At 40.0% G+C, this 23,431-nt stretch overlaps 1 protein-coding gene and 1 long non-coding RNA gene across 21 annotated transcripts; one reads left to right on the top strand and one right to left on the bottom strand.

Moving 5' to 3' along the window:
- PDCD4 (programmed cell death 4) lies at nucleotides 1–20,749 on the bottom strand. Of its 20 annotated transcripts, none has more exons than XM_083504988.1 (14): nucleotides 19,741–19,870; nucleotides 19,079–19,281; nucleotides 12,095–12,260; nucleotides 10,788–10,889; nucleotides 9,515–9,814; nucleotides 8,913–9,007; nucleotides 8,171–8,284; nucleotides 5,946–6,167; nucleotides 5,179–5,276; nucleotides 4,233–4,347; nucleotides 3,415–3,522; nucleotides 2,638–2,748; nucleotides 1,629–1,768; nucleotides 1–679 (listed from the first exon to the last, which is right to left on the bottom strand). In XM_083504988.1, exons 4-14 carry the CDS (start codon nucleotides 10,828–10,830, stop codon nucleotides 619–621), a joined length of 1,407 nt encoding a protein of 468 aa, XP_083361114.1. In that variant the 5' UTR covers nucleotides 10,831–10,889; nucleotides 12,095–12,260; nucleotides 19,079–19,281; nucleotides 19,741–19,870; the 3' UTR covers nucleotides 1–618. The 20 variants fall into 20 exon arrangements, with proteins under 20 accessions (XP_083361114.1, XP_083361125.1, XP_083361126.1 ...); XM_083504999.1 differs by having other exon boundaries at nucleotides 8,171–8,287; nucleotides 19,079–19,200; nucleotides 19,741–19,866; XM_083505000.1 differs by having other exon boundaries at nucleotides 8,171–8,287; nucleotides 19,764–19,861.
- Nucleotides 15,470–22,601, top strand: LOC310707699. Its single transcript, XR_014526667.1, has 2 exons — nucleotides 15,470–17,033; nucleotides 21,456–22,601. It is a non-coding gene; the product is annotated as an uncharacterized lncRNA (long non-coding RNA).
- Nucleotides 22,602–23,431: the final 830 nt, after the last annotated feature.

The raw sequence follows: 23,431 nt of genomic DNA on the forward strand, positions 1-23,431 counted from the left end.
TCTGCTTCACAAAAGTTTATTTTGCAATACATTCTATCAGAACTGTTCGTTTTTCCAGTATTGTAGAAAAAATAGATGTTCCAGCCACCATTTGCTGAATTAATTTAAGAGCAAATCAATTGTTCCCCTGGAAAAAGATGAATACATCTTATGATCAAACTAAATTCTTAGATTCTTTAAAACAAAGAAAAAAACTTTTTTCTCCCAGCAGCAGCCAAAATAGGGTTCCAGCAGCTTAATGACCCATTCTATAAAGCTTTGTATAAACCAGTGATTTCACTATAAAAGCACTGTCATTAAAACAAAGGAGTGGCAGGCAGGCATCAATGCAAACATGGAATGATTAGGTCAAACATATGGCAGTTCCAGAATAGTAGCTTATTTTAGCAAACCTCCACAGAAAGGTTGTTACTTGTTCTGTCCCAACTATAGCTCCAGAGAAAAGAAAACTGAAGAATTTCCCTTGTGAACACAAGTTTATAAAACCGTCAGAAGGTATTTGTTCCCCAAAACAAGTGCATCTCTTAAAAAATAAATGAACTGTGCTAAGCAACTCTTACTATAGAATATATACATATATATTCCCTTAAACATCTACAGCTGCAAGAGTTTGTTCATTCAGTAGCTTTCAGCTTTCAGGCGGCCTCCATCTCCTTCACTTACAAAGCGCTTCCTTCCCCTAAAATTAAATATACAATTAGCTTTCAGTATATCCCTTAAACTTGGCCATATGAAGAGGAGGGCAGAAAGTTAATTTGCAATAAAAAAGTGTAAATCACCCTCAAAGCAGTGTGGTTAGTTATATGTATGCAAATTATAGACACTTGCATTTGCTCTGTTCTATTCGAACTCTGATGGGGGCAGGGGAGGAAAGTTTGGAGCATTAAAGTGCAAGACCCAAAGCCAGGAATCTACAAAGGAGAACCGTACTCTGACATTTAAGAATAGATCGAGATTCCAGAATTGGCTCAGTTAATATCCTAGTTTTGGCGAGGGTTATGCTTCAAAATCATTTATTCTGCAGGAATCTAAGAATTCTTCAACAGGGTTATAATAAGTTACGTAAATTTATAAATAATATAAATAATTTATAAATAAATAAATTTATAAATAATAACCAATTTCCTCTGACCCCAATCATCCTAGCAGAAGTGGAAAGAAATTAAAAGCAGCTACAGCACAGAAGAAGATTAGCAATATCTGAAAAAGCACAATGTAGCAACAGGAAGACAAGTGAAATATCCATAGTCTTACTCTCTCATATTTATATGCTGTTTTTCTTCAGTTGTAGAACCCAATGTGGCAAACACATAGTTCCCAGGTGGTCACCCATTCAGGAACTGACTAGAACCGCACCTAATTCACTTCAACAAGGTGACTGGCCTCTTGGGCCTTCAAACCACATGCTCGGATTTAGAATGGAAGTTTGGATCAGAGATTCCAAGCTATTCTACCCCTTTACCCAGCACCAGTCCTAAGACAGCCTGTACTACCATGCAATAAAAAAAATGATAAGTTGCCAATCTGACTTGATTAAATTCTGTTGACAAACTAGCTAGGTTTTGCACCCCTTGGACTTAATTTGCTGCACAGCTACCTCTCTGACACAGTGATCCTTAAGTATGTACCTGGAAGGACAGAGGTCTCTCATTGGTTTGGAAATTATTCCTGCTCTAAAGCATTCCTCTACAAACCGCTCAAGCACAGAGTATGAATGTGGCACATCAAGATTAATGTCCGGGATTTCACGGTAAATTCGTTCGTAGCCCTGCAACATCAAAATTAGAATAAAATTCATTATCTCAGGAATTTTCAGTATGAATTAAGTAAACTTTAAGTAAAATGTTTTTATCTAAATGGGTATGTTACCTTTAACTTTCACTTAAATATATATAATTATATATCTTTTATATCTGTTGCCAGACGTCATACTAATTTAGTCCCCAGTATCTACAGTTAAAATATTAGCAGCGGCAGACCTACATTTTTGGGGCCCTGGAACTTAAACTGTGATGGGGGCCCTTACGCAACCAGCAATGAAGTCTGGGTAACCACTGTTGCCTTCTTCAATTGGGTTGTTCCATGACAATTCATCACCATCATCATAACTACTACATCTCACATTTTGAATAAAATTGTTGTACTGGATTATCTCACATGTCAAAGTCACTGGTGTGAATAAAAAAATTCCTATGCCTTATAGTTTTCAAGTTATGGGAGATGAAAATTAGGGAAATGTTATATACATGCATGATGCATCATAGAATGATTTGAGTTGTGTGACTCAAATTCGGTCTACAAAACCCAAAAATTTAAAGCAATGTTGACTAAAGTGTCTTCTAGTAGATCTGCCCCTGAATATTAGGTAGCAAGTGACAATAGAGCCACCATTACTAAACTTAACAGACTACCAATCTGACTTTGTACAAGACAGATTTCTACATTCTTCCTAGATTTTCTTTTTAAAAATATCGTTGAAAACCCTCAAATTCTGTAACGAAGTCAAAATTTGTGTTCCCTGATCTAATTCTAGGGCTGTTCATTTAATGTTAATAAACAAAAATAAATGCAACCCAATCTTCTCAGCTATAAGGATATTTAACAGGAAATGCTTGGAAATCTGTTAGGCACACTTACTCTTTTCATTTGGTCCATAGTAATGACAGCAGACCTCCAGAGGGATTTCAACAAATTAAGCATCATTTGAAAGTTTGTTTCTCCAGTTGATTCCAAAACCATCACAACTGCCTAAAATGTAAAATCAAATGAACTGAATGTTCAGGTAGAAATGGTGGGAAAGTACATATTTTAAGCAAGTAACAAACATAACTATACTGCAGAGGGAAAAGGATATTATGGAAAGCACAAAAACAAGCTTGAGAAGAGAAAATCTCTCATAATAATGTGAAAGGCATCTAGAGATTTCAAGGAATTTGATACTATGCATTCCTATACTTTGCTGTTCAGGTCCATTTTTGGTAATCCCACAAAGTGTAATAGAGAACATGCTTTTGAAGCCAGTAAAAAGTATAAAAGGAAGCCAAAGGTGATATGAAAACATTCTCTTTTGAAATGAACAATAATATGCAGTATTGATATTCCCTTCATTGAAAATGAAGTAAGAGGTAGTCAATGAATTACTTAAGAAGGAACTTCAGTCTTTTTATTTACCAGGCATTTTATTAGGGAAATAAACTAGTATAAAAGGTACAGGTTATGCAGGCTACTGTAGGAAGCATCTTTCTCAGCTTACAAGCAAGTGTAAAATAGTACCACCAAAGAGAAGCTCTCAATAAAGCTCCTTCAACATAAAAATCATTATGCTTGTTAAAGTTTGTAACTTCAGAACTAAACTTACAATGACAGTTATAATACTATGCTGTAAAAAAAACACACGTTTCAATCCTGCCTTACTTCATATACAAGTTCATGGTGAAAATGTGGTACTTCTAACTCCTGGAGACAACGTTCTGCTTCAGAAACATCTCCTGAAAGAAGGTATTCTTTCAACAGCATATCAATCTAGTAGATTAAAAATACAAAAATGTATAAGACCAGATGTTAAAAAGTTTACAATTCTGAAATCCACAATGTATTTCAATTTCTAAATTAAATGTTTACTGATGAGCACCCTCTATGGCACAGTGGTCAATGCTTTTTTGATAAATACAAAAAATATATGAATTCATTATATAATGCAGGCAAGATCCCAAAAGATAAATTATGTATTAATTATTGTAAATGAGATATAAATGAAATGGAAATGAAATATTGTTCAGTACATATGTAATCATGAATGAATAATCATGAATTTAATAATATACAATGCATTAGTAACAAACAAAGAGGCATCAGTTGCTTTGTCCAGTAGTTTACCCTACGTCTCTTCCTACTTGCACTCTCACTTTTTGTGGCAGAACAGAGGATACCACTCAATGGGGCCACTCAGAAAGCATGCAAGAAGAACAGCCAGTGGTAGTAGAATACCACTGAAAGACAGCTTGTGAGCAAGTTGAGACGATGTGGCAAAGGCACTGGGCAGCAGTTGCTCCCACCTCTGCCTTGTTCGCTTTATATGGTGCAGCAAGAAACATTAGGCCTGCTTGGAGGTGCAGGAGGAGAGTGGGAAGACCAAAAACATGTTGTCAAGGGGCCCCTTGTAACACTGAACCAGTCCTGTTAACTGGATATAAAAGTTAACCACTAATGAACAGCTGAACTTAATTACCTACCTCTTTAACAAGATGTTTTACAGACTGCTGCCCGCCTCCTGATCCCCACACATTGTCAATGCGTTTTCCACCTTTGGTCATACTCAGCAATACAGTAGCTCGATCCAGAGCAGCCCTGTGAAGAGAAAGGAGAGTTGCAAATAAAAGCAAACATATTTAAGAATCTTTACATTCACCATTAAGCCTTTAAACTACACTGTAGAAATCTGCATTAACAATGAGATGCAAGATTTATACACCAAGACTGCTATTGTAACAAAGTGACCTAATATTAACTTGTGTTCAGCATTAACTTAGGTCAAAAAGCTGTAGCTTGTTCACTACAAATCATCAATCCAATTCAAATTATTTTTCAAAGTTTTCACAGTGAATATAACAGTCACATTAGTTTATTTCCCAAAATAATCCTGCAGCAGGGAACTATTATTAACTACTATTTAAGATATGATATATGTTTCTTGATTGAAAGGACACTACCTGCATGCTTCCTTGGTGAATTTTCTTTAAAAATATAGTCCATGACATAGAGTACCCTATATCCATCATACCCAGATGTTTGAGATAATTGCTTCTGTTTCTTCTATCTAAGGCTCTAGCACCTCAATATTCTAACACTTTTAGAACTGATGCCCTAAACATCCAAACTTAGCAGCTGCTGATTATTCCTTAAATTTCCATTATTTATCTAAAGCTTTTCTCTGAATTCTGTACTTTTAGCCATTCACTGCCTTTAGGTATTAAATATTCCACAAGCTATGCAATGGAAGGAGGCAGCAGAAACATTCTATCTTCATAACTTTTCAAGAAAGAGTATAAACCCCAATCTTTGATGTTTTTATTTCTTAAAAAATAATAGGTAAGCCTTCTTTAACCTGGCAAATACAAAATTTTTACTGGATTATCACCTTTAATTGCGAACCCCAGCTATGAAGGGCAATGCACTTACCGAGCCTGGACACAGTCCACAGTGCCTTTGTAACCATCTATGTAACTATTGCAAAGAATCCCATCTCCGACTGCTCTTGCAATAAATTGGCCCACCAACTGCCATGAAAAAGAAATATGTCTTACAGATTAAATTTGAGATAGACAGGGTTTCTTTGATCAGTCACAATGTCACACGAAGCAGTAGTACACCCCCAAAATGGGAGAAGGAAGCCATACCCAAGTACCCCTGCTGTTTCCCTCTCGGGCTGGTTCAAGCAGCAGTACAGGCAGTGCTGCTACCTCAGCTGCCTACATTTCTTAATTTTACATAAACAGAAGAGCCAATTACATGCAGCTACAAATGTAATAAATAAGAATATACTGGCACAATACAGAAAAGATAATACAATACATTGGGTGGTAGCAGGGAAGACAAGGAGTTCTAGGACACAGAAAGTTAAGGTACATTGTGCTGTGATGGAATTTGCATATAAATTCTAATGATTTAGCCATTAGGGGTATCAAAACTTTAGATAAAGATTTTATTGTGTACCTTTATGCCATAAAAGTACTTTAATAAATGTGAGCAACAGATGTTACCACAGAAACAAATTATAATTAATAATAGGCAAGGCTTTTTTCAACCAGAACTCGCAGCAACTCAGTTCCGTCACCTCTCAAGTGGATGTCATTGCCATTATAAGAGAACAAGGGAGACGTTCATGGTGAGTTCTGGCACCTCTTTTTCTAGAAAAATAGCACTGATAATAGGTATTTTAAACAAACCTGTGGTGCTCTGGGAGTGTCCAATACCAATTCTGGCATCTCTCTGAGAAGCCTATCAAATGATTTTTCAACGTCTTGTTTGCCAACTACTGTCCCACACAGGTCAGCAAGAAGTTTAGATGTCATTTCTCTGTGACTGGCCTTTCCCTCCAGAGCCAATGATACAGCCAACACTGGTACACTGTATTTCATTTCACCAAGATTGAGGTCTTTCAGCATCTCCTAAATATGTGGAAAGTAAAATAAGCAGTCATTTTATTTTAGTTCAAGTGCCCATGAGTTTTATAGTAGAGATGAGAGAGAAAAAACAAGCAAGGAAGAATGTCTCTCTTATGGAACCAGTATAGTAAGAGAAATTCTCTAACTAATGTGTTTGCAAGTTAAGTAAACTCCTTTGACATAAGGGACAATTGTCCAATTACCGTATGTCAGAGGAGACCCGCTGAAATCAATGGATGAAAGTTACTTAAATCAATTCAATGGAACTACTGTGAATATGACTTATTTGGGAATCACTCAGGAGCAATTTTAATTCTTACTATATTTTTGTGGAAGTAGCAGGAGAGAGGAGTTCAATCTAAATATATGGATTTTAAAGAAAGGTACCATTTCTACCTATAAAATTTACCAGTCATTACCATGAGTGTCAACTTTCTTAGGGTTTTAGTCTTGTTTTAAATACACTGGCTTGCTTTTGTGTTTTTAACTGTTTTTATCCGATGTGTAAGGTGCCTTGAGACTGTTGTTTAGAAGGCAATTAATGAACCACTGATAATAAAAAATAAAAATTATTACTAGATGCCATCAAACTAATCTGCAACCAACAGACCCACATTTCATAATCTAATAAAAGTCTGTGTTTATGCCACTAATTATTATAAAAGACAGAAATTGTAAAAGTAACACAATAAATAAAATATAATAATAATAATAATAATAATAATAATAATAATAATAATAATAATTTGTACCCCGCCCATCTGGCCAGGCTTCCCCAGCCACTCTGGGCGGCTTCCAAAAAAAATATTAAAATACTCTAATACATCAAACATTAAAAGCTTCCCTGAACAGGGCTGCCTTCAGATGTCTTCTAAAAGTCTGGTAGTTGTTGTTCTCTTTGACATCTGGTGGGAGGGCGTTCCACAGGGAGGGCGCCACTACAGAGAAGGCCCTCTGCCTGGTTCCCTGTAACTTGGCTTCTCTTAGTGAGGGAACCGCCAGAAGGCCCTCGGCGCTGGACCTCAGCGTCCGGGTAGAACGATGGGGGTGGAGACGCTCCTTCAGGTATACAGGACCGAGGCCGTTTAGGGCTTTAAAGGTCAGCACCAATACTTTGAATTGTGCTCGGAAACATACTGGGAGCCAATGTAGGTCTTTTAAGACCGGTGTTATGTGGTCTCGGCAGCCGCTCCCAGTCACCAGTCTAGCTGCCGCGTTCTGGATTAGTTGTAGTTTCCGGGTCACCTTCAAAGGTAGCCCCATGTAGAGCGCATTGCAGTAGTCCAAGCGGGAGATAACCAGAGCATGCACCACTCTGGCGAGGCAGTCTGCAGGCAGATAGGGTCTCAGCCTGCGTACCAGATGGAGCTGGTAAACAGCTGCCCTGGACAGAGATTTGACCTGTGCCTCCATGGACAGCTGCGAGTCCAAAATGACTCCCAGGCTGCGCACCTGGTCCTTCAGGGGCACAGTTACCCCATTCAGGACCAGGGAATCCTCCACACCTGCCCGCCTCCTGTCCCCCAAGAACAGTACTTCTGTCTTGTCAGGATTCAACCTCAATCTGTTAGCCGCCATCCAACCTCCAACCACCTCCAGGCACTCACACAGGACCTTCACCGCCTTGACTGGTTCTGATTTGAAAGAGAGGTAGAGCTGGGTATCATCTGCATACTGATGAACACCCAGCCCCAACCCCCTGATGATCTCTCCCAGCGGCTGCATGTAGATGTTGAAAAGCATGGGGGAGAGGACAGAACCCTGAGGCACCCCACAAGTGAGAGCCCAGGGGTCTGAACACTCCCACCACCACTTTCTGAACACAGCCCAGGAGAAAGGAGCGGAACCACTGTATGACAGTGCCCCCAGCTCCCAGCCCCTCATGACGGTCCAGAAGGATTTTATGGTTGATGGTTAAGGACCTAAGTACCCCACTCTTGAAAGAACTATTTTAAATCTCATTAATCACTGCTTGCAATTTCCAAAATATAAGTCATGAGACATACCGCAACTTCATTAGTATCCCCATGTTCAAAATATTCCTGGATTATTGGAGTTAGCGTTTTCTCAAATGCTCTTTCTTCCAAAGGTGGAACTACTGTTTCATAGACACAGTTATCCTGCTTTAAACAAAGATGCAACAAATTTAATAAAACAAAATTTATATTTGGGAGGCTCAGAACAATTCAGTTTTAGAACATAGTTCCCCATAAATTTTCACAGGCTTTCCATTCATAATCCCTTTAATACTGTCAGTCAGGCTTCTATGAGTAATGGCTTTGTTCTCTTCAGTTGCTGCCATCAGTTTCAACTACTCCAAGAAGGAAGAGGTAAGCTGTTGAACTAATCCAAAAATGGAGAAATGCAGCTATAGCTGAAGATTGATATGAAAAACAGCTCACAGTGTGTTCTTCAGCCACACTTCAATTCCACCATCCCAATTTATCTGTCAGGTGAGCAGAACAGCACAGCAAATGCTGCTTCAAACCCCTATGTTTTGCTCCTTCCCGGTCGATGATTCTATCACTGGGCCACTGCTGTTTTCTCCTCCTCTAGGAGCTGTTAACTAAGCACAGAATTAAATGTCTGTGGCTAAATAGAGTTGAGGTTTTATGCCCAATTTCTGTTTTTATCAAGACTAGAAAGAGTCAGTGAAAAACACAGACTACTTACATCATCAGTTTTAGATGAAATAACTGTTCAGGGGTGGGGCACTCATCAGATGAGGAAACTAACCATTTTCCTTACCTGAGCATCATCATAGTTGGGATCTTTAATGTCTACTTCCTCCAAATCATACACTTGCCCAGGTTTTCCCCAAACACCTTTGCCTCCTGATCCACCTGAAAAAAAGTTTAACAGCAAAGATGAGAACCAGACTACAAGTCAGTGTTATTTTTTGTCTTATTACTGCACTCTAACCTTTCATAGAAATCTAGTTTTCAAATTCACATGAAAGGCTCACAGAAGCTGAACAGCGAAGCTGACACTGTTCACTATCTTCCTAATATGAACAAGACAGGAGGCAATATTTTTAATCAGGCTAAATAGAACAGCATAAGCTATCTGCAGCAGTCATTATCAAGTCTCCAAGTATTTGTGTTGGTTTTATTTTATTAACAATGTTCATATTAAAATTATGAACCTTAAAATTTCAGAGTTCTAAATTAGAAAAGTATTATACATGCAGATATAAACTATGCAGATCTCTACTGTGTCTACATTCTTGTTGCTATCAAATTAATGTAAAACAAAACATTTAGGAATAAGTACAAAATGAAGATCAATCTAAACCTAGATAAACTCTCAATAGGTTATTTCTGTTTGCTGTGAATTCAAAACACACCAACCTTTCTTGGGTAGACCCCTTCCCTTTCCTGAACGAGATCGCCTATCCAGATGCTTTCCCTTTGGACTTGTTGGTACTATGACTCCATTCTTCAGTGCTTCCCCATTATCACTCACTGAATCTCCTCTTCCAGAGTCTCTAGAAGAGTTTTTTCTCAGTCTCCTCTTTGCTCTGGCATTGATCTTAGCTTCATTAATAGACGTTACAGCGTTCCAGTTACCATTGATTTCAGGTTTTATTTCCTCAGTTCCACCATTTTCTTCATCACCGGAAAATGGAGTATCACTCAGATTATCCAGTTCTCAAAAACAGAAAGATACAGGAAGGTTTAGCTATTGGCAAGTAATTTTAAAATCACACAAATTTCCAACATGGTAAAAGTTCCAACGCCATTCTAAGCATCATGCAAAAAAAAAAAAAATGTTTTTAACAATCCTTGACAGATTTAGTTCTTGCAGCTCTCCTGCAAAAGTGACAAACTAATTATTGGGTGAGAACAGGAAGAAATGTTTCAGGGGCATTTGGTGGAGGAGGGAGAATCAGTTGACAAAAGCTAACATGGTATTATAGTCACAGTGGGATATATCGCAACAAAATTGTAGTTTACCTATTGCAAATTATATTCATGAAGGGTTTGTTTAATGATGTGGCTGAAGTACAGCCCCACTTTTATATTTGTAAGCCACATTCATATGTATAACAGTGGACAGCTTATGACATGTCTTTTTCATCAAGCCTACAGGTGTCTGTGTCTTAAATGTATTTTTGTGTTTCTTGTGCTTGCAGTGCTATACAGATGCGAGATTTATACAAAAGCTTTGATTTTTAAATTGTTTTGTTTATTCACTGTGATTTGAACAATTACTATACAAATATGGAAAGGTGGAATATATATTTTTAATAAAAACATTAGAATTTGGGGGGGGCTTGATTATTGTACAGTAGTTACTTTACACAGGAATATGTATTTTCCAAAAGTAAAAAAATCAAGGGGATTTTTGAAAATAATAAGTGACAAAGACCTAGTTCAACTTCTTATAATAATGCAACATGCAAATCCAAGAGCATATGGAATGGGATACTGTGAAATTAGAACAACAAAGTCATTAACAAACCCAGTAGCATATGTCAGAGCTTAAATAAGTACAGGTATTAGGAACAATTTTCTCAATTTAAAAAACTTTGTTTAGTTATGTGTTCCATTCTATAATGGAAATGCATTTTGCAGCGTTTCAAGCATCAAAGACCGCAAATGAATTGGGCTGATTCCTTACCTGTCAAGTTGATGTTGTATGTCTGCTCATTTCCTATTTCCATAGCTGTTTTACAGTAACTGAACCAAACGCAAAAAATTGTTTAATATTGTTGTTTCAGACCTAAACACAAAAATAGAACCTTTTAGTGCAATTAGAACTATAGAAACTGTAGCTGTGCAGTGTATTTTCTTTGATAAAATTGTAACACACAATATTTTGTAAACATTAAACCTTATGCAAAATTTCTATTATTTTTATTATTGAAACTGAATCAGCCAAGTTATTCTCTTGTTCCAAAGACTTCTCTTAAGCTTAGGATTTGTAAATTCCTACAAGCAGAAGTTTGGCAGGAATCATCCCTCCCTTCTATCAGACATTTTTTGGAAAACTATACTATTTAGATGGGCCTTTGTAATATGAATTTTCTTTTTTAACCCACTCAGTATTTGTTTTTATGCATATTTTTGTTGATTTTATTCTCATACCTATACTGCCTTGAAATGCTTTTATAGACTATAAATACATAATAAAAATTTTCTTTTACTTCATTTATCCGAACAACCCATAATCATTATTTCTACTTTGCAGTGGAAAAACAGAAAGTTGCTTGTTTGCCATCCAAGTTCAGGACTGAGGTATAAATTTAATTAAGACTAGCATTTTTATTTATTTATCTAGTGAATGTGTGAGTGTTTGCATCTATGTATCTATGTACCTATGTACATCAACAAAATAGAAATTATTTAGGCTGCAAGTCTTACTACCATGTTTTAATATTTATATAGCACCAGTTCTGCTTAGGTATTTTGTAGGGATAGCACCTGTTTTTTGGCAATTGTTCCATTGTTTTATCAGTCCTGTCAAAATACCATGCAGATCAAACAACGAAAAAGATACTTTATTTGTATTTATTCTTTCACTCTAAGAACAGATCACCACCTTCTGGGAATTCCTGTTGCTCTCTGTTCACCTCCAACCTGCAGCTCATCCAGTGTTTTACCCCATGGTAGTACTCTCAAATAAGTTGGCATCATCCAAATCTAATCACATTTGTTTTAGATAGCATAGCTACAACACTTCCACTAGAGGGAAAGCATGCAGATAATCCTAACAGATCTTATATCTTGCATCACAATTTTTACCTGTGTAGCTTTCATTAAACATTCAGCAGTCTCATTTGTGTTCCCAGGCAGTATCTGCCCCAAGTTTTTTTTCCCTCCTTCCCCCACCTTTTATCTAGCAAACACTATGCATTGTTGAGTGGTGAGATTATGACATCAGGTCTTTCACATCATACCTCATAGCAAAGAGTTTTTCAACATTACCTTAGCCAATCATTCAGAAGTTTGCAATGTTCTGAAGCACTTTCCTTTCGATAGAAGAGTTTCCTCAGATCTCTCAAAAGGTAGAAGATTGGAGAGTTGATTTATTAGCTTGTAAGGTTAATTTCAGTCCTCTTGGTAGAGTATTCCATTACATGCATCAACTCTCCTTCAAATCCAAAGGAAAACCACAATGTTTATATAGAAAAATGTACGATAATTTAACATTGGAATTATGTATCTTCAGTATCTTGCAGATATGCAAATGTACAACTCTTTATGAAATTAAAATAATTTCTAAGTGACAGCATGAGTAGGGAGTGGCAAGCAAACCAAAACTCTCCCCACACATCTCTTAGGACAGCAGAATGAGACAATGCTGAATCCTTGGGGGTATCCTTGTTCTAGATAGTAACCCACTAGTTTAAAACCACAGAATTACCGTAACTTCTAATTTAACAGCATAACCACACACAAATGTTGTAAAAGTACTACATACCAACACCATGAGGTGTGGTGCTGCAGCATAAACAAATTAACTCTAACACAAGGGTAAATGGGATGTGTAGGACAGGAACAAAACAAAATTCATTAAGAAGAAAACTCTTCTCACTTCTGTTACATGCCTGGGAACTACTGGCCTGGAAATCTACAAGCCATCAGACTGCACAAATACAGGTCTGCCACATACTGCAAGCCATGCTTGCTAAACCATCCTGGTTTTGTGGCAACTGTGAGCCTGAGGCTACAAGAACAGCAAAATTAATGAAGTATCTGATGAGACGCAGTTCATGATTGCTATTACACATACACTCCATCTGGCAATAAACCGCTGGCATGTTCTCTAAAAGTACAGAATTTTTTGAAGGCCTGAAGTCTATAATATGGAAAACCTGCCTCCTGCAGATGACTGCCTGTGTTCAACTTGTTTGACACACACTTTAAAAATAAGAAAGGGAAGTGGTTGTATGGTTAGTTGATCTTTTTAAAGTTTTCAAGCAACATCTGTTGCTAGACCTTTAAATGGTAAAGGAAACTGTGGTTTAGAAGGCATTTCATTTTTTATCTTACAGCACTTAGAATGTTGTAGTTCCTGCGTTTCTGAACGGCAGGCAACACACATTAAATCATTATTCTCAACAACAAAAATAGTCCTGTAGCTCTAAAGTACTGAAAGGGTATGTGGTAGCAGACTACTCACCCAATCAATTTGTTTATCCTGAATGCCAAATTAAATTAATCCAGATTACCAAATAATATAAACATAATCCAAATTAAGTAAAGAGGGTCAATATGGTCGTGAAAAGTCTTTTGTTAATCATTAAATGCTTTATTGAAGATGTTTCCATGTGAAAAAACTGGCCTGGTTCAGATGTAATGGGGAAATGGTTTCCCACTACAATATTAAACTGCACCATACCTCAGGTTTATGTACTTTCTCCTCTCTGAAGGAACTTCAGTGTAAAACTATTCACAGTTCCCTGATATCCAAATTTAAGGAGCTATGGTTTCTTCACCCTATAGTTAGTAACAACAAATGGTTTCAAATCATAGCTTGTTCTCTCACTTTAACTTTAAACAGACCACAGACAGGGAATAGTGGTAAGCTTAAATTCAAAGGCATAATCTTTCTGTCTCCTTTTCTGGATGGGAGAATGAAGTGTGGTGGGCCTCAAGCTTGCTATAATTCATTTTCAAAACAGGAAGCTATGGTTTGCTGTTATGTCTGAATCACACCATTGTATCCTGAAAAGCAACTTGTTTACAGGGGCTTCATTTATTTGAACTTCATTAAACTTGTACACATCAAGGACTAATTCATTCGATTAAAATAGAATAGACACTCATAACATTGTTATACTTTTTGTGGTCACTCAAATTGTAAGTAGACTAAGGTATGCTGAAGCCTTAAATTCAAATGCCAAAGCTTGACTAATGAACCCTAATAAAAGTGTCTTTAGATAATGCTGACAAAGTGGCATAGTAAACAACTACAAAGTTAGGTAATGCTCTCATTCTTCAGAAGACAATTTTGGCAATGAAATATTATGGATTCTGTAATATTAAACTTCCAAGTCCAGTGAGCCCCTTATTATTGCATTTTACAGAAGGGGATATTCCGATGCTTAACCAGATTCTAAAGAATAAGCATTTAGCAGCAAAAGTAAACATAATGGGGTATCTTTTTGAGAAATACAGAGAACTTTAACAGTCTCTGTACTGATATCCAGTTGTCCCAAGAACAAGTTGGGGGGAATCAGTGCACATAAACTGAGATAATCCAGTGGAGGGAGTGTTGTACAAAAATTAGTGCAACTTCATCCTGACCCCAAAAGCATTAAAATGCAGGATCAATCATCTAGCTTGCTGAGACTCAAGCTGACAGATAAGTGAATCGGCATTTGATGCATAAGGCAGGACAATGGTGGTTTTCAAACATCAATTAACCATTTCAACATTGATTTGCCTGCCACAAACCCCTTGTGTTCAGCAGAGGGTTCTGGGGCATGTTACAAGGTGCACATTCAATGACTTAGGTCTACGCTGGTCTTCACTTTTGCTCCACAAAGAGCATAGCCGCTCAGTGCTCCCCAGCAGTTACACATTAGGAGGTGAGGCCAGCAGTGGAAGGCAAACTGCCTTTTGCGTGGAAACCCAACTGCCACGCTTGAAATCAACACCCGGCCTCAAAATAAAAATGCTTTCAAAGAGCAGCAGGATTTTCCTGAGCACGGTCTTCACATCACGGAGAAAGCTCTTCCTGAGGGAAAGAATATACTCCTGAGGTAAAACGATGGGAAGCCCCAATAAATGATACGGCCTGTACTCAGCATAACAGCAGCTCTCCCCTCCGCTGTCTACGGAGAGCGTTATCGGTCGTGTGAGGCCAGTTCAAGAGCTAAGGTGGGGCAGGGCGGCCAATACACCGGCCAAATGACGGGCGTAAGGGAGGCGGAAAGGCGAGGAAATGGGCCCCCTTCCTCCTGAGGAGTCGGCAGACACGTACGTCCCTCTCCGCTCGGCGTCGCGAAAGGCGGGAGGGCACAGCCCTAACGGGAGACCCCCCATTCCCGTGCTCACGTTTCTGGGGCCGTGGTGGGGGTGGGGACATTACCGTAGGCGGCGGCCCCGGAGCTGCGCCACACGGTGTTTGTTTTTGTTCTGCCCAGCAACACGGCCACGAGCGGCCGATCCTGATTGGCTCAGCCTCGCCCTGCGGCCCGTGACAGCCAATAGAAAAAGGGACTCCGAGAGGGCGGTACAGGGGAGCGTTCAAAACAAAAAACCAGTTGGAAAACAAATGAGTTATGAGTGTCAAAATGGAGGGGACGGGAAAGGGCGTGTGACGTGACGCGACGCGACGAGTGGGTGAGACCATCGAAAATCCAGGTGGGGGGGGAGCGTGGGGGAAGTATCTTTAGCGACAGAGGAAGCCATAGAGCTGCCTCACTGTAGCCTGGAGATTTGCCCACTCAACATTTTCTGCTTGGGGCTGATAAAAAGGTGTGGTGGAGGGCTCTCACTTCTTTGGCTCCCAGTCATGTATCAAATAAAACTCCAGTTCTTCCCAGAAGCTATCATGTTATAGAGAAGCGCATGGCCTAGAGATTTGTTTATTAAATTTTATCCTCTAGCTTCCATGTTTACTTTCAAGGAAGTCCCATTATTGGGGCTTACAGGTAAAGGTGCAAATGGTTATGCTTAAAGTTGGAGGAGCTCGGCCTTTCACACCTACCACACGAGAAGATATTAAGGAGGTGGCACTTACCCGTACCCAGTAAAGAGCTGCTATGATGAGCAATAATGCAATTGCTGCATTTTTTAAAAAAGCATTTGTGTCAGCTCCATGACAGCCTGAAAAAGGTTGTCAACCCTATACCACACATTTCAAAACACTTTTAGGCTGCACTGCTCACTAACTAGGAAGTAATTTTCATTGCACTTAATGAGAGATACTTTACTCCTGAGTGAGGGTGGTGTAAAGGTTAGAGTATTAAACTAGGTCCTGGGAGACCAGGGTTCCACTCCTCACTCTGCTGGGTGACGTTAGGTCAGTGACTGTTTTTCATTCTAACCTACCTCACAGGTTTGCTGTGTGAGGAACTTAGAGGAAAAAATGGGATACAAATGTAATAATAAATACTGTTAAAAATGCACAGGACTGTGCAGTTAGTAAAATCAAGTGAACTTGTTCTATCAAGGAACACAGGGCATTGCCTTAGATAATGTGTCTCAAGCTGTCAAGGTCATTCTGTATTTAGCCCTTTGTTATCTTCATGCTATTGTCTGATGTCTGAAATAAGAACCTTTTGCCTCTTTTTCCTCTCCTTGCTGTTCCTGCCCCAAGCAAATCATGAAGGCCCTTTGATGTTTGAAGTTTACTAAGCCAGCACAAGGCTGTGGTCGGGAAGATGCCTGTTCTTGAAGTTTTGAACAACTGATTCACAACTGCAGTCTTCAGAGTCAGTACTAAGAAATGAAACTGATCCTACAAAATCCTATTTATGTTAAGCTTGCATAAAAAATGCAAGGGTCACAAAATTGCAAGTAAACGAGTTAAATCCTATGCAGTCAGAGTCTCTGAAATGGCTGGCTTAAGCGGTTTGAAGATTGATATGTGCACACAGCTTATGATTAACCAACCTCCACCCTCTCAAAAAGACCTTTTCTTGACCTTACAGACAGCTTAATTTATTTTCTTAAAGTATACTCAGAGCCTCCCTATTAATTACATACTGTGCATAACACTGAATGCTGTACAGCCGTACTTAATTAGAAGGCTTAATGCTAATGTGGTTATGAAATATTATTACTCTTAGATATTCATTGCAAGACAAGCTGATATACATCACTGATTCTCCCAGGATGCCACATCCCAGAGCTCTTTTAGGGACAAGATTATATATGGTGTAGTCCCATTCTGTGACTGCATTTCTCCTCTGTAAGTAAATGTATCAATCTGTCTATAGATGCACCCCCTTGAGTACAGGGCAGTTTAAATGTAAGGTTCTGAACTGTAATAGCACAAGCTTCAATATAAACTTATTTAAGTAGTTAAGAGCTATACAAGAATTAAAAGGCTAGTCTTGTTACTACCGGTTCTTAACGCAAGTCAGTAATTGTTTGTATGTCAACATGCAACGCATACCTAACCTGTAATGTAAACATCTGGGAATCTGCTTAAGTACATGAGTAACATATTTACTGTGTTTATGCAGATTCCCAGATGTAGTTTGGAAAGAGGTAATGACGCCGCTCTAATGGCTTAATTATAAATGCACACCGACAACAGTTTGAGATCCGCAAGTCACTTCCTGATTTGTCTTTGAAATATTTTGAAGCACAAGCACCCAAGTTGTAACCTATAAGCATTCAATAACTAAGCACTGCTAGGTTTTACCTCACAGGCCTCTTTTGCCTTTAGAGCTATATGACAGGCAGAAATTTACCATGTAAACATTTACCTAGCAAGCAGATCCACCAATGCCAGAATTTGCTTCCGCCAGGCAGAATCTCCACAAATCAAAAGTTGGTATCCTTCCTAACAACAAATAGAATATCATCCCACCACCTCTTCACATCCAGCCATTCCCTGGAATCATTTAAGCACACAAATCCTCTAGCTATAGAAAATAATTGCTACATGGCATATGTTAAACCACTGGTGCTGAGCTTTTTAAACTGTGCTAGCATTTAAAAAAAAAACGAGATTGCACTAAAATACACTGCCCTGCCTCTGCTGCACCCTCCTGTTTTTATCCAGGGGTATTGCAGAATCCATTACCCATACCACAGGTTGGAACTATATCCTAAAAGCAGAAGAAGAGCCTTTCTGGGTCAGCCTTTCTGGGTCCACAAGCAGGACACGAACACGGTCTCAGGTGATTCACTGAAACTGGTATTCACTGGCCTACCACCTACAGTAATAGCCACTGGTAGCCTTATCCTCCAAGTCTGTGGCCATCACTAGATTCTGTGGCAGTGAGCAATCAGAAAGGGGGGAAATGCTGCAAAACGACAGTTTCTATTGATGCACAAATTTGTATCACTCATTAAAGTCTCACCATTAAGAAAAATTAGGAGGCAAGAATATTGCTGTCATGATCCAGGAGAAGCATATTTTCAAATACCTGTCTCCACATTGCCCTAAACACTCCACTGCCCTAGTTCCCACAAGGTGTCCTTTGAAGCGTTGCATAAAACTCTGTAAAGAGTCTAAATTGTAATTTAGTAGCTGAGCAATTATGAGAGGCTGAAACCTGGCTTATTGTTTCTCAAAGAATCACAAAACCATGCTGTCTGAAAGAACCAAAGCTACTCTCTAGTCAGTTTCCTTCTTCAAATCCAAAGCCATCTAACAGCAAAGTGAACCAAGCATAAATAAAGGATATCTGAGAAATATCGCACTCCAACTAGGCAAATAGCACTGCACCGCACGACTCCAGCAAACCAAATGCCAAGCCACGTGTTGCAGGAAAAGCAAAACACCATCAAAGTCGCTAGCCAATCAGACCTGGGGAAAACATTCCTTCCCAATCAGGCAATGAAGATAAGCGAAACTTATTGGCAAGTCTCTGGAAGAGAGGTTGCACTGGCCAATTGCAACTGTGCTACGCAGCGTCCCACCTCCAAGTTAGGGAGTTTACTGGTTCTCTCGACTTACCTGCAAATTATGCCATCTAAACCCCAATGTCGTCGCCACGCACTTCACAATGCCACTAGCCCCTAACTGAAGCACTGAAAATGAATCCGAAGGCACCCTGCATAAGTTTATCGAAGCCTCCATTAAACTAGGTGGGAAGTCTAGATGCATCTAAACAAGCCCAAGTAGTAGCCAGAACAGATCACAAAAGCAGCGACCTTCAAAAAACCGAATAAAAGACCACTGACATATGATAGCAGCACTTCATTTTCCCCACCACAATCCTACTTAAAGCAACTGGGCGCATCTGCAGCAAGGCGCACACCATTCCACTGCACGCTTACCTAGGAGCATGCCCCCTTGGACTCCATTGGGCTAATTTCCGAAATGACTTGCTACAGGACCCAGGTGAAAAGCCCCGCTGACAATACCTTCGATTCTATGCACTTTGTACGAAAGGGTCTTCCTTCCGAGGAAAGATGCAAAGGTTCGGATTACATGCCGCCCACAGATTGCAGTCTTATGCCCATTTTCTCGCTTGCAAAATCTATGAACACAATGGAATTTATGTCCCAGAACTGCACAGGATCGGCAAAAAGTGCAGTCTAAGGAAACACACCCTTGTCTGGAGCAAAAGTTCATTGCATACAGTGGAACTTATTTTCGAAAAGGCATGCATAAAATCGGGGTGCAGTATGACGAAACACTAACACAAAAAAAGCCAGCAATCATAAAATTGTTATTTCCCTTTCCCAACCGTTATAGCCAAAATGTATTATCAATTCGCTTTTTTAAAAAATGGAGCCGAACTCGATTGCCGAGAAGCCGTTTAGGAACAGCTCCTTTTGCTCAGATACGGGGATTTCCGCTCACATTTTTGCACCGAGCTCGCACGCCGCTTGCTTTGCATCTCTGGTTTCTTTTCAGCAGCAAATGACAACGAGAGGCAAAGACCTAGCAGCCTAAACCAACAGCTACTTAAAGAATGAAAATGTGAGAAAGTCACCCTTTTCCTCCTCTTGCTTTTACCCAGAAGCTGTTGATCATAAAACTCTGGCCCACAAACTCTCTCTCTCGCCTAGTTTTCTCCTCAGCAGATCAGCACCAGATTTCTCCACTCGCGACTGTTTTCAAACAACCCATTACTTCCCCCCACGTTTAAGGTAGCGGGGTAGTCCCGCCTACGGAGCGCAAGGAGGAAAGCTATTGGACGAGGTTGCCCGCACAATTGGAATAGTGGGCCTTCCCACCCGAGAAGGGCGGGTGTTTGTGAGACTTTTTTCCGGGGTTCTCCGAAGCTCCTTTAACAGCCATTTTTCACTGGCGCAGATGATTTTGCTTAGAGGCGTTCCGTCGATTTCCGGTCTGTTGGCAAACTATTGCTTTTGAAATTCCTTTAACGCCGCAGTCTTTTACATGCCGATTCAGTCCAAAGTCAGAATTTATCAGTTGCAAATCTTCCAAAGAGAGTTAACATGCCAATGGATCAGCTTCGTTACTTTCTTAATTTTTTTTATTGCATTGCAGTTATAATCTCACAAAACATTTTTACAGTGGTGGGAGGGCATACCCTAATCTTTGAATATTCCCCTAATATTCTGCTGCGTGCAAAAGTAATGACTTCGACAGTACATTTATTGGGAAGGAAATCTCCCGCGAGCCTTGCTGGGTAGTGATTAGACAGCCACGATTGCCTTGCAAACCTTGGTCTTGAACCTACTTGCAGCTCGATCTTGATCATATTTGCACATAAGCAAGTGCCGCTGATTTCAATGAAAAGCTTCCCTGAATGCTACGGAGTGCGACAAATTAAGCTGAAAAATGGAGGAACTGCACGCATACCCGAAAGCGACGGGTGGGCGTGCCTGGGTGGTTACGGAAGAAACAGGAACATGCTGGCTTCCCAAAAGGATGGAAGGGGGAAACGGAAATTTGACTTACTAAGGCTTTCTGCGTGAAGATGCTGCAGGAAAACGTTCCTGCTGATGATCACGCCTCCTACTGGAAGGTTTTTGCCTTCTTTCCAGTAGGAGGAGTCAATCCTCTATATAAACAAGGGATGAATCCACCGTCACTTGAAAATCGCTAAGGTTAGTGGCAGACAATTTAAGGATGTTTCTGCCTCTTGTTTAGCAAATGTAATGCACTGCGCTAGATGCTACATGTGAAATTTCAATACATTTAAAAATCAATAGGAATATCTATGTGAAAAATGCAACTAATGGATTTCTAGCTCAATGGATGTTCTTTGCACACATGCCAGAGACCACTTGACTGAAGCTCAAGGCTCACTGGTGTCTGTGGACCACAGTTTGTGAACTCTGCAGGGTGGCAATTCAGAAACCAGTGTCCCACTCTGTATTATGGAATAGTATCTGATTATGGGCATTATGGGCCATGTGGGGTGGGAGCAAAGTAGCTGGTGAGCTGCCTGTAGTGACATTTACACTATGAAAAGCAGAATTTGTGAATGGTGGTCGTGTACGCTAACCCAAGAAGATTCCCACATTAAAAGGCAGATGTGATACTACGGTGTGTAAATCAACAGAGCTGAATAATATATCCCATGTTTTCAGCCAGAGGATACTCTTTAAAATATATGCTGAATATAAGAGAAGGAAGAGGGGCCCAGGGTGTTTTGCAATATTTTGATAACAGAGCCAGACATGTCTTCTGGGATCACAAGTCATTTGTTTTTCTGTCCATTCTTGCTGCAACAAGACATGCACTTTGGAAGCACTCCACCTACCAAGAGCAGCGCAAGAGAAAGTGCACCATGATCTGATTGAGCCAGAATGAATTCTCCACGGAGAGAAACAAACAACGCTGAACAGACTTTGCTTCAGCATGAAGGAGTCACATGCCTGGTTTCCCAGCTACACCCACAAGTTTGTACTATTGGAGGCTATTATTATTTTTACTGCTGCTGCTGCTGCTATTACTACATACTAACAGAAATCTCAGTTACCAGAGTGTGGTTGCATAAGTAACCAAGACATCAGCACCCAGATACAAGGAGGCAGCACTGGTATGCGCAGGATAACCCAGTGGTTCACAGAAGCTACTCCCCCCCCCCCAAAAAAAATCCTTTAGGGGAGGGAAAAACCTAAAAGAGGAGAGACCAAAAACTGGGTATATTTAGAAGGCATGGAATGCTGACTGGCTGCGGAGAGGGGATGAGAAACCAGGAATGGGGCAAGGGAATAGCTTTAACACTTAACAGTGAGTGCGCCACGCTGCACCATTTTGTTGTAGGTCCCACTTGTTATCATAATATTTAACATTTGCATAGTGCTTTCAAATATTCAGAGTGCTCCTCATGCATTATCTAGTTATAATCCTTACAACAACCCTTCAAAGTGAAGTGAGGATTATCCCCCCCCCCCCGAGCAGATGGGGGACAGTGGCTGAGAGAAAACAGCTTGCCTAAGGCTATGTGGCCAACTAATGGCAAAGCTGTGGCCTCAACACTCCAACACTGACACCCTGATCCAGCTCTGGAGACCATCTCAGCTGTGAGTCCTGGAAGACCTGCTCCCTGTCTTGCTAGGCTTTTCCTACCTGGCCTAGGAGGGCAGGGCCTTGACTGACTCCAAAAGTTGAGCCAACTGAACAGATGCTAGGGCTGGGATATGGTTTAGGAAGTTTTGTTGGGTTTGTGTGTGTGTGTGTGTGTGTGTGTTGCTGTTATTGATATTAATTTTTTGTATAATTTAGATCTTATGATGATTTATGTGGAAATTGTTTCAATTTGGTTGTATACTTTGTATTTATTGTTTATGGCTATTTTTGTTATGATTGTAATTATCTTTCTCATAAGCTGCCTTGAGCATGGAAAAGAGGCATACAAATAAAATGATGCACGGATGCAGTGCTTTTTTTTCTGGGGGTACTCAAGGGTGCGCAGTACTGGCACCTTTTTCTGGAAGAAAAGCACTGGTTAGAAGTGTGGCACTTACTGTAACAACTTCATGGTGAGTACCGACACCATTTTTTCTAGAAGAAAAGCACTGCATGGATATATTATGTGCCACTAGTAGTTGCCTGTAGTGCATGGGGTGGTGCATCACAGTGCTGTCTGGGGTCAGCAAACTTTTCCAGCAGGGGACCAGCCCATTGTCCCTCAGACCTTGTGGGGGGGGTGGACTATATTTTGAAAAAATAATAATGAACGAATTCCTATGCCCCACAAATAACCCGGAGATGCATTTTAAATAAAAGCATACATTCTACTCATGTAAAAACACGGATTCCCAGGCCTGTCAGTGGGCCGGATTTAGAAGGTGATTGGGCCGGATCCGGCCCCTGGGCCTTAGTTTGCCTACCCATGCTTTAGGCACTTAACAGGTTCCCCGAGTGCTGGAACTGTAATTAGTGTCCTAGAAGCTGCCTTATAGCAGAGCTGTATCCCATCTTAGGTGCTGTTGCGTCTCTGATTGCACAGTCACATAGCAACCTTTTATTGAGTGCTGAGCCTATGGATCTATATAACATACCAGTACTTATCATGACCGAGTCGTTCTGGAGATAAGTGTGCAAAACATGTATGTGAAAGTTTGCAGCTGTGCAGAGCATGGTCATTTGGGCGCTTACTTTCTCCCTCAGTAATTAATTGCAGAGCAATGGGTTTGCAAACAGTAACCAGTATTCATCAATCAGTCTTGGGATTTTAGTTATCAGTAAGAGAGTCTCAGTAG

The sequence above is a fragment of the Podarcis liolepis genome, assembly GCF_965112155.1.
Source record: "Podarcis liolepis genome assembly, chromosome: 5".
Taxonomy (NCBI): Eukaryota; Metazoa; Chordata; class Lepidosauria; order Squamata; family Lacertidae; genus Podarcis; species Podarcis liolepis.